The sequence below is a fragment of the Eucyclogobius newberryi genome, unplaced genomic scaffold, assembly GCF_026437365.1.
Source record: "Eucyclogobius newberryi isolate DKJ021-1_F unplaced genomic scaffold, fEucNew1.0.hap1 SCAF_20, whole genome shotgun sequence".
NCBI lineage: Eukaryota > Metazoa > Chordata > Actinopteri > Gobiiformes > Gobiidae > Eucyclogobius > Eucyclogobius newberryi.
Window position 1 is genome coordinate 18,222,278 of NW_027315835.1, and position 16,209 is coordinate 18,238,486.

General features: G+C 40.1%; 1 protein-coding gene across 1 annotated transcript in view; it reads left to right on the forward strand.

The window, feature by feature from the left end:
* The window catches only part of ntn2 (netrin 2), a 42,266-nt gene that overhangs the window by 11,671 nt on the left and 14,386 nt on the right, over positions 1-16,209 (forward strand). Inside the window, exon 3 of the mRNA XM_072456391.1 lies at positions 11,369-11,557. Within this exon, the coding sequence (XP_072312492.1) occupies positions 11,369-11,557 (189 nt within the window). The remainder of the gene's footprint in view (positions 1-11,368; positions 11,558-16,209) is intronic.

Below are 16,209 nucleotides of genomic sequence, written 5' to 3' on the forward strand. Positions count from 1 at the left end.
AACTATTAGCTGGAATTAGCAGGACACTGACAGATGGAAGAGCGCTGCGATCCAGAGGTGCTCTGAGCGTGGCTTAGATACAAGTGTGTGGAAACTCAGAGGACAAGGAGAGACCCATAGTAACCCTTGTCTTACACATCTCACTGCACTTTCCCCTCCCTCTCTGAGCAAGGGCATGCAGAGGTCAAGATATGCTTTGGATGAATTGCAAAGATCTAACAATGAGATAATAGTTTTACAAGAAATCGAAAAAAGTAAAATTTTGACTCAATTCTCGACACTTTCAAAAGATCTAGGTCAAGGTTTTAGACAATAGATTGACATTTTGAACTCATTTCTTTATTAAACCCTGTGATCTTACACTAGTTCTGAGAAAGCTCAAGATCATTCAAAAAATGTTCAGGAAATTGAATGTTGTGTCTTGGATTTGACTTGCTCAAAGATCGATAATAGTTTCAATACTTTTGACAACCCTAGTTCTGAGTTACGTTTGATGAAGAACACCGACTCGTGTCATGACATGGAGCTCAGGGAGAATCTAAATTTAGAGGTGTGAGGCGGATAAAGCTGGAGTTAGACTAATATGAGTACATGTATATGCCGTGTTCCAACTTTCACTAATTGACTTTAATGCCCTGCACCCCTCCTGCCTCCGCCTGTCGCTGGAGGCTAATGGGAACCCAACACTTCAATTAGTTACACTGCAGCCCCCAAATGAGACGGAGCTGTGTGTGTGTGTGTGTTTGGGGAGGGGGACGTTGAAAGAAGGTGGTTTTGAAAAAGGAACCTCCTGTGCTTTCAAATAATTACACAGCGGAGGAATGTTGTTCTAAAATCAACAGCCCTATGAAATGATGCCTCTGGGGCGCTGGCGTGAGATGCAGGGCTGCAGCTCACTCTTACTTTACCCTTTAGTCTCTGTAAGTACTGGCAGAGATGGATGAAGTATTGCAAATATGTACTCAAGTCAAAGTTGTAGCATTTGAGTAAAACCAGCTAACAAAATTACTCGTGGGCAAGTTTACTTTTTACTTGTGAAACAACAAATAATACATACTAATGTAATTATCACAACTCATGTTAGAATATTAGATGTGATATAGAGGAGAGGCAACAGAATTGTAGATTTGATACTTTTTCATTTTAAAATGGGTTAAAAGCCTTTGTTGCAATATATCAATATGTTGTGTACGAGATGGATCAAAATATGTAGGAAAACGTTGAATAGCAAGAATTATCCATAATAAGTACCGTATTTTCCGGACTATAAGTCGCGGGTTAGAAATGAAATGCGGTTGCAGGTGTGAAAATAACATATAATATCACATATAAGTCGCTCTGGAGTATAAGTATATAAGTATAAATATAGTATAAGTATAAGTCGCACCCTGGCCAAAACTATGAAAAAATACCTTAAAATACATATATACATATCAAAAACTGACAGAGAAAATAAACTTGCAGTGTTATCTTTCAAAAAGGGTGGTAAAGTTATATTTCTGTACTATTAATTTTACAGTCCATCCCTCTTTGTGCATTACTTTAGACATTTGAGAACATTTTTGATTTATTGCATACTGTTTTTTTGGGGGGGTTTTTGGTCCATAAGCTTTATTGGACTGGTCAATTTAGCATGAAATGGGGGTCAAAGAAAGACATTCAGTAAACTGTCGGTGCCGGAATCGAACGAGCAACGCTGTGGCCTGCTGCACATGGACTCTAGCATGGACCTTCTAATCATAGTAACTTCATTGGATACTCCAACTGTATCAAGAAAAAATACCTTTAATTGTGAAACCTTTATAGTTTTTTTGTTTTTTTCAATATATAAAAATGTTCCTTTAGAAGACGGCTTGAGTAAATCTGTTTCTTGCCATCCTCCATGACTCTTTGCACTTCTCATGTTAAGAAGCCACCCATAGCGGCAGGGAGGTGAGCTCTGAGGACAGCGCCGTGTCGGATGACTGTGTGTTCCTGTCAGCCGGGTTAAATCCTTTGGAAAAGCCTGCGGTTGCCAGAGGCCAGGAGTGTGTGCAGGTCTATGAGAGGGCTGTGTGAAATCTAGTGTCGCTGCAGTGCGTTGTGTTTGAACCCGAGGTGAGGTGGAGGAGGGGCGACACTGTGCCACCCGCTCACACAGATGGTAGTGATCACCTCCTGAGGTGTCCATCATGCTGTCCGCTGGAACCCACCCAAAGCATTTACTCTCTGCCCCCGGCTCCAAGTGCTGTCCAGGTTTCCACGCACTTAGCTTTTCTCTTCGCAGGAAAATTACACAAGAGGAATATGGGACGGTTCTCCTTGACAATATGCAAATAAGAAGTTTTAAACAATGGTCATATATTATTTGTTGGATGTTTCCAATAGCTTGTTCTTGGTTGTGATGCAGCGTGGGAAATATTTTGAGCTTTCAAGAAACAAAATGAATCAAAGTTTGTGTTGATATTTTTAAATAGTTCAGTCATATTATGTAGGGATCATAATGTGTTGATTCGTTTTAGCCCAAAAAAACTATGAAATATGTAAAATAATTAAAAAATCTATTACAAGTCCAAACATTTTACTAAAGAAGTTCACAAATTACATTTTCACACAATGGCACAGTGGCAGACAGAGAGTGCTGCAGCTTAGAAATAGATATTGGTGCAAAATATCCCATATCAAACAGATACAGAAATTTGAGGGCATTTTTTATATTTTTCTATATCAATGGCACAGATATATAGTCCATCCCTAATATTTAGCTCAGCTCAACGAGCTTTAGCTTTCAACTCGATTTAGATACTAAGAAATAGGCTTGGATTTTGATATCATAAAAAAAAAACTTCTTTATGTTTTGATTTCAAATTTTGTCCTGTGTATGTGATTTTTTTCAGTATCAATACTTCAGCGTATCTAATTTCAATAGATCTAGCATCGATTAGTATCTGATTTTTGATACTTTTGACTACCTTGTCTTGTACACATAGTTACATAATTTTGAAAATCTTGGGGCATTTTTTGTTCTTCTTGTGTGTTTTACTATGGTCTCTTGCATTCCGCAGTAGCAGACAGTGCTATAGGACGACATGTACCCAAGTACTATTAGTATGGAACCAATATCATATGTTGTGTATGAACAAATCCACTTCGGTACTTTAATCAAATGTTCCAGTGAAGCCGGCTGCCCTTAACTCCATTATCAGCTCCATATGCTTCTCTCAGCCCAATGGGATACACGCACACAGCGGCTTTTCATAAACTTTAACCCGTATATTTGTCACTTACAGTATTTGAAAAGGATGTGCACTCTGGTGTCTTCCGATCAGGTTAAACTTGTGATTCCCAAACTCGAAAAGACTCCCCATAGCGAGGCTGTTTCGTCAAAAACTGTATTTTGCCCCTTTCCAGGATAATACGATTGTACCGTGTCTTTATGGGGACATTAGGTTACTGCCTGTAGGAGGGAAAATACAGCGAGTGAAAGGCGGGACGCAGATAACAATGTTTAGATGTGGCCAAGTGAAGTGGACCAGAGAGGGAACAGAGCCCCCCAACCTGGCAACCCTCCAGCCTAATCCCATTAACATCGCTGTGTGCTTGATGCCATACATTGAGTCTGCATGGGGGAACAGTGACAATGTCTATAACAGGGTCTAAAGGCAGTGAAGCTGAGCGTGCTGCTGCTTCAAGAAGACACTCTTAGACCTAGGACACAGTGAAAGTGTGTTTTGTCCAACACATGAGTCTTTTTTGCAATGCAGCGTTAAAGGTCAACGTAGGGAGAAGCACATTTCAGAAAATTCAATCCAAACAATTTTTTAGCCTGCCCTGCCGCATGTGTCAGAATCAGAATCATGTAACAGCACAGCCCAGTCGTATGAGCAGACTAGGAGAGCTGTCTAATTGTTTCTTGTTGTAGAACGGCATAGCAATCAGGAAAATGTGTGTTTGGAAACAGTCGCTCCCTCCGCTACAGCTACACTCGCATTTAATTTATTTGATCTACTATGTTAAAGTGAAAGTAAAACCTATCGGAACTTAAGTGTGTGTATTTGCGCCACAAAGAGCAAACTCTTATTTACATTTTCCGAAAAGTATGGTTATATGTATGATTTTATTAGCAAGTATAGCTACAAAAGTTGTATCGCTATTGTTAAATTACAAGACGTAATATACATTATAAAAAGCAAGATAAAAACTCACTCTTTATCAGGTGTGAAGTACAAAAAGTTGCTTCAATCCTTCAAGGGTTTTTTGTGCATGTTTTTTAGTTTGAGGCGAGCACCGATGTGGCTCTAATGAGGGTTCATTAAGCGGCTGTTCTTCTGGTCCCGGAGCAGGTGATGGATCGGCCAGTCAGAACTGTCCTCAACACTACACATCACACATATATATGCACAACACACACTGACCTCTGTGGACACCTGCAGGGGCCCGTCACCTTTTAGACCCAGGCCACAGGACACCAGACTCAGGGAAGCCTTAACAATGCATCCTGATTGGTGTCAGGTCACATCTGTTCAAAAGTGGATAAGTGACGTGATACAGAGGGCAACACTGTTACTTTAAAATTGTAATAATTAGAATTATGATTATTATTATGAATTAATGATTAAAATTATAAGTAATATTTGTATTCAAAAAGCTAGCAGTCAAGTAAAGTAGATTTGCTGTCAAATACTGACCTTAAAATAAGCATTTGCACAAAATTGAGACAGATATGCTGGATTAAATATAGGACTATTTGGATGTTTCTATGTAAATTATATGTTCCCTCTCTGTGTCATGTTTTTTGTTTTGTTCTGTTTACTAAGTTACCTGAAGAAAAAAAGTGTGTTTACATACCTGCTGCTACGTATGTGTACTTCATCTACTATTGCTTATAGTTTTTGTTGCCCACACTTATATAACACAATATTTAGTTACTTACTACTTATTAGGGTTGTCAAAAAGTCGATACTCAAATACTGATCAGTACTGAAACTATTATTGAAACTAGATCCTGATTTGAAGTATGGATACTTTAAAAAGTCTCAAAAATAGGATAAAATGTATCTTTCCTGAATAGATTTTACAACAAATATAAGACTGCGTGGTAATTCTAAAGAAACTACTGTATTCTGTAAGGCCCGTAGCCAGGGGGGGTTCGGGGGGGTCGAACGAACCGCCCATTTGGGCCGAAAAGGTCTGTCTATTATGGGCGGAGCCAGGCCCTGGCTTTGCGGCCTGAGCCCCTGATCTTTGTCCAAAAGCCCCAAAAGTCCAAAAGTGGATAGCGCAACAGGTACAGCGTTGGGTTGGAATGCAGGTGACCAGGGGTCGAATACAGCTGTGGCTTCAATTCTCTTTACCCATTTCATTGGTTATTTTTGTTGAACTGATGTATGATTGGCTGCATGTAGAAAGTGGGCGGGAGCGTAGAAAGTGCACGGTGTTTACAGCACGTCACGCAATCTGACCAATTTGGCCTTTTCTATCATTTAACTGAGGTTTTGCAAAAAGTGAAGGGCATAAATAAGAGCAGATTGACTGGAAAAAATAGACATTCAGAACATGTGCTGAAAAACAAAGTTTATCTAACGTAGAATAGACAACAACAGCACATAATCGTTCAAACCATGAATTCATTGTGGTTGTCGGTGTAGCAGTGGCTCAGGTTTTATTCATCTACAAAGCTAAAGCAGAGAAACTACAGGACAAAGAGCTCACTGAGGAAGTGAGTTCGAGTCCTGTCAGGGGCATGTTTTTCATATTTGTTTTGTCCCTGATTGTTTTAAAGAACATCAAGATGTGCAATTTCTTGAATAACTAAATGTCACCTCTGCTGTTCTGTTCAACGTTTTTTGGAGGGAGGAGCTCTCTCAGAAGACAAAAAGTCTGTCTTTGCCTTTGGACGGTTACTGTCTGTAACTGCATTAAAACCACATCATATTGGCCAGAATGAACCCCCTCCCTTTCTTTTTGGGCTAAGCCCCGGATGTTTAGAATGTCTGGCTCCGCCTCTGCCGCAGTAACTTTCAATATTTTGTATCATTTTTCACTTGAGGGACCACAGATATTAGAGGTAGTGAGCCTCACCAGCCAGGAGGACCAATCAGAAGCGAGCACAAAACAAAACTACCGGTAGGTCATTTTTGCACACGGTAGTTTCGTTTTCGCTAAAACCGGGTTGATACTTGATACTAAAAATACTAAAAAGGTCCACCTTGACACAAAAAGAACCCCCCCATAGAAATCCTGACTACGGCCCTGTCTGTTGTCTAAAAATTATGTTTTTGATCATCATTGTGGTATTGAAATCGAGTATTGAACCTTTTCCCCATTATCGAAACACTACTTACCGGAATTTAGCATCTGCTTGTGTTTATTTCTGTCTTTTTCTTTCCACACTGACCACTCCGGACACCTGCGGGAGCCTTTATCCTTTTACACCCCGACCACAGGGTACAGAGTGCAGGCAGCCGGTCCCCACAGCGGGGCCTTACTCCACTGAGCTCCTCCAAATGTTCACTGTGCCATTATAGACCAGGGCTTTGGGCTCTGTGCAACCATTCAACATCAATTGGCCATGCACGCCGCGTCAGCCTGTTGGAGATGGAGGAAAATGAGCTTAGATTTATCCCTCGCATATGGAGCGAGCGGGAGGGGCGGCGCACTCCACAAACACACTTCCACTTTATTTGGTGAGTGTGGTCTTTACGGGACAATTTGTCATAGCCCTGGCTGTTAGACCATAGCTTTTGTTTTATGAACGCTAAAGTTATACATGTTGTTTGATTATGAATCTTGGTTATCTCAAAGGTTCCCCCGGCAACGATATGTGAGATTTATGGCAGCAGTGATTGTGTTAATAATTTTGCGGTAACAGTTTAAGCAGGTTGTGCTCGCTCGCGTTGTTTTTCTCTCCCCTTCAGCCCGTCTGCCAAGTCTTTAGCTTTTGTTTGTTTGATTTCCCCGACAACCTGATGAACCACATGTTGGCTGCTGGAGGAGAGAGTAGCCGAGGCGTGCAGCGTCTACACTGACTTTTCATCACACACAAATCGCCCTGTTTTCTTGCTAAGCGGTGGAGAGCAGGAGGATCGCAGGGTTGATACCACAATGTGTTTTAAGGCTGTACCTCTGCTTTACCGTTGTCGGTTAGAAGTTAGAAAGTTTTACTACTCCATTTTCAAGTTACTTTTATAAATGTACTTTCTATTTTAATACCATTGACAACACCATTTTAAGTGTATGCTACAATAACAAGAAAGGGTGTGCGTATTATAGTACTCAGAGGTATGGCGTTGCTAATCATGCATATTTTGATGATTTCACTTGATAAGATGGACTTGGACTTGGATCCCAATGACTCACATTTGGATTTGGAGCCTTGCGACTTGAGACGACGTGATGTTTCTTAACTTAGACTTGTAGGGTATTGATTTGGAACTCAACTTGGACTTGGTTGGGACTTGGCTTGGACTTGTCTCTCTATGACTTGGAATTTGACTTGGATTTTTAGGGCATTGACTTGGAACTTGGCTTGGACTTGTCTGTCTATGACTTGGAATTTCAGGCCAAAGACTTTGGGACTTACTTGAGACTTGCTAGACAACGACTTTGCTTCTACTACCAAACCAACATCAGGACTAAACTGGGCGACACCCTTACATTTAGTGTTTAAAAAAAAAAAAAACATACAATGAAACAGATAAGCGTTTTGTCTTACAGTTCATGCTAATTTGTCTAACAGTTAAAATGAATGTCATGGATGCGGGTGATTTGTGCACTCTTCAAAACAAACCCATAAACATTCCAGGATCTCTGGATGGGCTAATGCCTCGCACATCATTTTAACTGCACTTGTGGCATCATTAGGTGAACTACAAAACACCTACTTATGGACATTAGATTTTCCTTCTCTCAATTTGTCCTCATCGCTCCACTCCTCAGATCTCACTTCCAAATCTCCTCATGCCAAACATTAATTCTTTTTTCCTCTCACGAAAAGGCCTGGCTGTTGTTAAATCCACTGACTGCTGTTACACATGTTAAAGCGCTCAGCGGAGGGCGGCGGGATTTCCTTGACATTCTCCACACTTGAACACATCCTTTTGGAGCGGGGACTTTGTTGGCCGATCCCGTTGCAGTGAGAGTAAATGGAGGAGATGCAGGGCTTTCATGTGGGGCTGGAGGTGTTAATGGACACAAGTGCTCCCAGCTGTGGGACGGGCGGGAGTGAGACGGTTGTCACGGTGGGCAAAGGGGCAGGCGGCTTCAGGCACCGGCAGAAAGGTTATCTGATCGAGACGCCAAGAAAGCCGTGGATATCTCTGCAATGCGTTTACTTCTATGAAAATGTAAGTTTGTAATACATTTTCTACAAGATGTTATTTTTCATGTACTGGAAGAAACAACCGTGGTATAGTCAAAGGTTGGGCTACAACGATTAATCGAATGTGACTAGTCGACTACATAGTCGTAGTCACATTTTTATAAACATTATCATTATCTGGACTATACAGACTTTAAAACATTTACAAAGATAGTGACATTATTAAATACTAATGTCAAACAAATATATAGATGTATATGTTCTTATATTCATCAAGAATACTACTACATTTGTAAATATTATCTATCTAGAAGCCTTAAGTCATCGTGTTTAAACCTTTATTTGGTCAAAGTACAAAATAAATGATCAATTGTCAACTTATTGAAAATCGTTGTATAGTCGACTACTAAAATAATCATTCATTGCAGCCCTTTTGTGAAATTAGATTGCAAAATGAATTTGTGCTCAGGAGTTTTTCTTTCTATTTAATTTATTTGAGGAATATTTCTGAAGTATTTTTGCTTGTACAGATTATAGTACAATATGTTTTAGCTTGGCCGCATCCAAATGTCTTCATCATCAAGAGGAATTGACCCAATCCAAATTTGTATTTTTATTAGCCGCAGAATTCCGCTGCGTAACCAGATGAAATTGGGAGCCAGTGTTGGAATTTGTGCTTTTTCCAGTCCTGGACCTGTAAGAGTGGGACTGTTTCAGTGGTGTACGGCTTCACTGATCGATAGAGGTGGATTTGAACATTCTTTTCAGGTCACATCTTGGCTGATAAGTCTACACTAAATTGTGTAGTAGTCACGTAAACGTACCCCAAAGTAACTTAGCTCTACAGACAGATACAAGGCAGTGACTCCCCAGCTCCCTGTCCAAGGAAGTGAAGAAACTACTAGAATGAGTGACGAAATGTATGTATGTATGTATGTATGTATGTATGTATGTATGAATAGGCAAAGCAAGGCAAGTTTATTTGTAGAGCACAATTCATACACTTGGAAATTCAAAGTGCCCCACACAACAGGAAAAAAATGCATTCAAATTACAAAGACGTGACAGTTTAAGTCAGTCTTGTCAGAGTTTGGAGAAAGTTGTTTTGCATCCACACACTGATCTGTTGGATGCAGTGATAGATTCTATATTCACCTGTCGTCAGTGAAACATAGATCTGAATGTCGTCTGCATAATTGTGATGGGACACATTTTCACTGCGTATCAGCTGACCGAACGGCAGCATGTAGAGGTTGAACAGAAGGGGACCCACGATTGACCCTTGGGGAACCCCACAGGTCAGGAGCATGCGGTCTGAGACACAGGTACCAATTTCCACAAAGTGCTTCCTGTATTCCAGATAGGACTTAGTAGTAGTAGTGAATAACTACCATAACTAATAAATTGCAAACAATACATACATCTACAAACAGGGTTGGGTAATAGAGCAAAATAGACTTTTATTCAGTGCCATTTAACGTTCAAAAAACTATAGTTGCATACCTCTATTCAAACCCTTAGTCTTTATTGTACTTATGTTTACACAATGGTAATTTATGTGGATTTATTGGATATGATTCTGTACTTTAATTGCACTTCTTGCTAAAAATATGCAGTGTTTGATGTTTGATGTTTGATGTTATTTTCTATGACAATGAAAATAACAATTTTGAACCACATACAGCGTCAGCAATTAAAAAAAGCAAATATTTAACTGCTTTTGGCTGTTTATGTCGTATTGTAGTTTATGTTCTTTTAATTGATTTACTTTTTTCTGGGCCGAAGGGTTTACTCGACAATTGTAGCGTAAAATTAGGAAAGAAAAGGTAGAGACATCTGGTTAATGATCGAGACTTGGAAGCAAACCCATGACGTCACGGCACTGGCGAGCGCTTCAAAATGACAAAAACAACATTCTGGAATAGAAGTATCAAGCATGTGTTGTACTAGGATTTCTGGCTCGTAGACTCAATTTTTGCCCTCGATCTAATTCATACCTCCCGTTTGTGAATGTGGTCTTTTGATTCTGTCTGTAGGTTAATGAAAATCACTCCGCTGCATCTTGACGTGAATTCTCCTCTTTGGCCTCAGCTGTTGACATACAGGGTTAGACAGCCCCGCCGCTGTTTACTGCTCACAGAACTATGTGCGGCCAACTTTGAACTGGAACTAAGCTCTTCTGCAGTGGCCTTTGAAGCCATCGCCAAATCTTCAGGTCCCGAGTCTGACTTTGGTTTGCCCGGCAGAGTGTGTGGATCAAACTGGCGTACACAAACAACACAGGCAGGTTTCTCATTAGTTTGTCCAACAAGCGCTTCACATGAGATCTCTGAAATGGACGAGGAAATAGCTTTAAAAGGCAAAATTTGAACTTGGAGAGGTCGTGAGGAGATACATGTCATACATTCTGCCTCGCCTCATTTAGCAAACGCCTTGATCGGGAACATTTCTTTATCGGAATGACTTTTGCTTTTAATAGAGCTTATAGGAGCCTTTGCATGCGAGTGATGGATGAGACCCATGTTTCCAGTGATTAATAACTAATGGACTGAGAGAAGCTGAATTCATTAGTCCTGGGATGGGGAAAATGAGTTCTGCAAATATATGGCCTTTGATGGATGAGATCTGAAATAGCAGCCAAAAAGCACGAACACTTTTACCCCACCTCGCAGATCTCTAAATACACATTCATTGTATAAATAGTTGAACCGCAGCACGATGCAAAAGGGAGATGAATAGCAACAAAAAAAAAAGGTAAATGGATCGTTTCTGTCACCTGTTTGTCTCCATGAAGATGTTATAGATTTGGCTGAAGTGTTTCACAGTATGACATTAAACTTACCGGTATTTAGCTCAGGGCAGTGTACATTTTAGCTCCCCTGACTAGCACCTTCAGATTGAAAATGATAGGAGTAAAAAAAGCTTGATTTCAAGAACCGTGCCCCGATGACCTACCTTCTTTTCTACCATGGACTATGACAAAAGACTATCATCAGACACTTTGCAGTCAATTGAAAGACCTAGAGGACACAATTTGACACCTATTTTGTACTTTTGTTTTTTCTGTAGCCTGCAACTGCAACCTGCACGCCCGCCGCTGCAGATTCAACATGGAGCTGTACAAGTTGTCAGGCAGGAAGAGCGGAGGAGTGTGCATGAACTGTCGCCACAACACGGCCGGGCGCCACTGTCACTACTGCAAAGAGGGATACTACAGAGACATGGCCCGGCCCATCAGCCACCGGCGAGCGTGCAAAGGTAACCGCACTCTAGCACCACATGTGAAAGCATACGCACAGTTATTACTTATAAACAGGGCTGTGCTATTGGTCACATTTTAAAAGATATTCAGACTAATTGTCTTTTTAGAAATGTCTACAGCCAATCCTCTGTTTAGTTTAGTTTTAAATGACAATTATCAAACGTCTGTCTGGTTAATGTTCAGATTAATATTGAAAGCCATTATTATTTGTTTGCAATAGGATTTAAACATTGAACAAATTGAAAATCAAGATCAATCATTATGAGAAATGATTTTTGAATATTGTTTATAGGAAAACAAAGTTGTTACAAGATGATATTTCTGCACTTTTGTGATACGTTTGACAGACATTTCACATTTGTCTGATAATTAAACCTGAACTAATATGTTTAAAGACATGCTTTAATATATTTATTTGGGATAATATCGGGACACTGTAAAAAAAGAGAGTGAATATCACCCACCCCTGTAGATGTAGATATAGTTATCCTCCATTTGCTTTTTCTTTTACTTGACAAAGTCTTAGAAGTTAAAATCCCTGACAGATTTATGTTCAGAACAATGCAGAACTAATCCCACACACACATCATAAATCTAACCTGGCTTAATGAATATTTATTTATGGAAAATGTCATGGATTATTACTTTAAGCCCCACTGGACTTTTCTCTTGGCAATAAGCAGCAAAAAGTGTTTATAGAAATTTCAAACAAATCCAGATCGAGATGTTCTAACCCGACTAATACAGTAATCACGCCATTTCTGAGAAAGTACTGGGGAACTTTTAATCAAGGTCTGAAAATACATATTTTTAGTAGTTTATTATAGAAATGTCACGGTACACTCATTGTATGGAACGTTATTGTATATTATGGTTCATTTATATTGGGTATAACTTCTGGTTTGAATCATGTGCCTCTTTGTGTGCAGTAATTTGCACTAAACATTTTTAAGTGCCCCTGTCTATTTATCGATGTATGTGGCCAATATAAATATGCAAAAAATTAAACTTGCACTTGCATATTTTTTTAGCAATGTTCTCGACCATCATAGAAGTTGAATATTTTACCTTTCACTTTCCCTGTAGTGATTAATTCATTTCAAGATCCATTTTTAAATCTGCCAAAGCAATGTAAAGACAAGCAACCCAAGCACAATCAACATTTGTGTGAATTCTATATTGCCTTCTATAGAGAATAAATTCTTTGACAAAACACTCAGTTGGGAAAAGGTCTCAAATCTCTATGAGTCTTGAAACTGACAAGCCAAGAAAAATTCTAATACAATTGCATATTTGTTGGGAAAAACGCAGAATGAATTCACAATTCATGGGCTATAATGGGCTATTAGAATCCTCTTTGTCTTTATGAGACCCTGGCTCAACCACCCTGAGTACCTGATTAGCATCTAAATGTCCTGGTCCTGGTCCTCTACCTTTCCAGGGGTTCAGTATACCATTATAGATACCAGGAAGATTGAATCTTAGCCCTCCATTTCTGTTTAAAGAAGGTCTTTCTTTTTTAACAAAAATAGCTTCCTTAACTCCTCTTTCAAACCATCTTTTCTCCCTGCTTAAAATCTTCACCTCACCGTCTTCAAACGAGTGATTAGAGGCTTCAAGATGGAGATGCACGGCACTCTGAGGTCCTGAACTTGTATTTCTTCTGTGCTGATAAAGCCTCTTGTGTAGAGGCTGTTTAGTCTCACCTATGTACCGTGAGGAAGCCATGCCTTGCATTTATGGCCTTCCAAAAATACACAAAAAGGATGTTCCACTCAGACCCATAGTGTGCAGCACAGATTCCATCACTTACAATGTGGCCAAGCATTTAACAACTATATTGGCTCCACTTGTGGGGAATTCGGAACATCATGTGGAAAACACGCACAACTTTGCGGATAAAGTGAAACATCTCCAACTGGACCCAGATGACCTCATGGTTTCATATGATGTTGTGTCCCTGTTCACCTGCATCCCGACCTCTGATGCAGTAGCAGCAGTGAGGATCAGACTGCAGGAAGACACCACCCTACAGGAAAGGACCAAACTGACACCTGAACACATATGTAAACTGTTGGACATATGTCTGAACACCACTTACTTTCAATTCCGGGGACAATTTTACAGACAGATTCATGGCTGTGCCATGGGCTCGCCCGTCTCTCCCATAGTGGCCAACCTGTACATGGAGCACTTTGAGAAGAAGGCACTGTCCTCATTCTCAGGCATAGCCCCAAAACTGTGGCTTCGCTATGTCGATGATACTTTTGTAACAATCAAGAAACAAGAGCTGGAAACCTTCTCTGATCACATCAATGCTGTGGACCCACATATCAGGTTTACAAGAGAAGACGCTAAGGAGAATCGCTTGGCCTTTCTTGATTGTTCCACGATCAGAGGAGAGGACGGGAAACTCCAAATAGAAGTATATAGGAAACCTACACACACGGACCAGTATCTGCTCTTTGGTTCCAACCACCCACTACAGCACAAGCTGGGTGTGATCAGAACCTTACAACACAGAGCTCAAGGTGTGCCCACCAGCTCAGAGGGCAAGAAGAAAGAGGAAAAACATGTCCGAAATGCCCTCTCAGCCTGTGGTTACCCCGCTTGGGCTCTCAACAGAGTGAAGAGAACCAAGAAGCAAGACAAAAGGGAAACTGAACAGAGAAGGAAGGGTGTTTCTATCCCTTATGTCTCTGGCCTGTCGGAAAAACTGCAGAGAATTTTTAGACAACACGAAGTCCCTGTTTATTTTAAACCAGGAAACACTTTAAGACAAAAACTGGTTCATCCTAAGGACAAGTTGCCGACTCAAAAACAGAGCAATGTAGTTTATTCGATCCAATGCAGTGAAGAAAGCTGTAAAGAACGGTACATAGGTGAGACAAAACAGCCTCTACACAAGAGGCTCTATCAGCACAGAAGAAATACAAGTTCAGGACCACAGAGTGCCGTGCATCTCCATCTTGAAGCCTCTAATCACTCGTTTAAAGACGGTGAGGTGAAGGTTTTAAGCAGGGAGAAAAGATGGTTTGAAAGAGGAGTTAAGGAAGCTATTTTTGTTAAAAAAGAAAGACCTTCTTTAAACAGGAATGGAGGGCTAAGATTCAATCTTCCTGGTATCTATAATGGTATACTGAACCCCTGGAAAGGTAGAGGACCAGGACCAGGACATGTAGATGCTAATCAGGTACTCAGGGTGGTTGAGCCAGGGTCTCACAAAGACAAAGAGGATTCTAATAGCCCATTAAAATTCTGAATAGGCTAGCTCGGTAGATACAAGGGGGGGTTTCTGTTGAAACAAACAACTCTTTCTACTTCAGGAAGGCTCCGCCCAATGGGCTGGACTTACCACAGAAGAGTATAAATATCGGAGTTCTCAACCTAAATTCTTTTATTGACAATGACTCTTGGATGAGAGTCGAAACGTCTATTTTTTCTAACTGAGTCCAGATGACTACAACTGAAGCTTTTTCTACTTCTGTCAACATTAGTCAAGCTAAATTGCACTTGCAATTTTCCAGTAAAACTAAACACAAACTTATTTTTAGCTGTAATTATAGGAAATCCTCTAATGAATTTGAAATGGTGACATTTTATTGCGTCTGCTACTGAGCTAATGTTACGAGCTGTTATGAGTGGTAATGTAATGCGGTGTGTGGTTTATACGGCTGTGTTCACCTGCTTGAGGACGGCAGAGTGAACCAAGCAGGAGCTAAATCTGGGGGAGATCATGTTTTATTTTGTAAGATTGTTGAACACATGGTCCCTGACAATACAGACTAAACTAAACATAACTAAACAAATCCTTAATAATCATATAATTGTACACAAAGAAAATTGTTGGCCGTCTAAATCACTGTTGACTGATTAACTGATTAATCGACTCAATATAAAGGCCTACACTGGAAAATGATCTAAAATAAGATAATAAGTAAATAAGAGCTTTTTTACTAAGGAAATAAGGAAAAATGTGCTACTGCACTTTTTAAGTAGATAAATACTACTTAAATCACTTTTTATCTTATTGTCTTATTCAAGATTTTGAAGTGTGGTACATTGAAATGACTTCGACACAATAACCCTAAAGCAGGATAATCTGTATGAATAACACAAACTGGAACACAAACTGTATCACAATAAAACAGGTAACAAAGTACTTACTTAATGCTGTTAATGACTCATAGATGTTACTTACGCGACTCTCCACAATTCAAACTATGCAACAAAAAATATGAGAAAATCCCCTCAAAGGCACAAAAATAGTACACATAATAAATATTGAGAATCAAAAATAGTTTTCCTGCTTTCATATACAGTATATTGATTGATATAGTATATGATATAGTGTATTTATCCACATTCCCTTCTGTCACCTCCGCACGCTGAAACCAAAACTCCACAGATTCAACACGGCGTGATGGGCCGGTGCAGTGACCCGGCTCGGTCCCACTGTAACATGGAAACATTAATCACCCCGACTATGACACATTTTTCCGATCTGAAGTCATAGCTGCGCGGTCCCTGATGGAGGTGTCTGTTTTTCCTGAAGCCAAAGTGTTCCCGCACTGTTCATTTCCTGAAATACCTGGAGGAGCCGAGATGGTTTTGGCTTTACGATCCGTCTGTATCAAAGCCTGGTAAA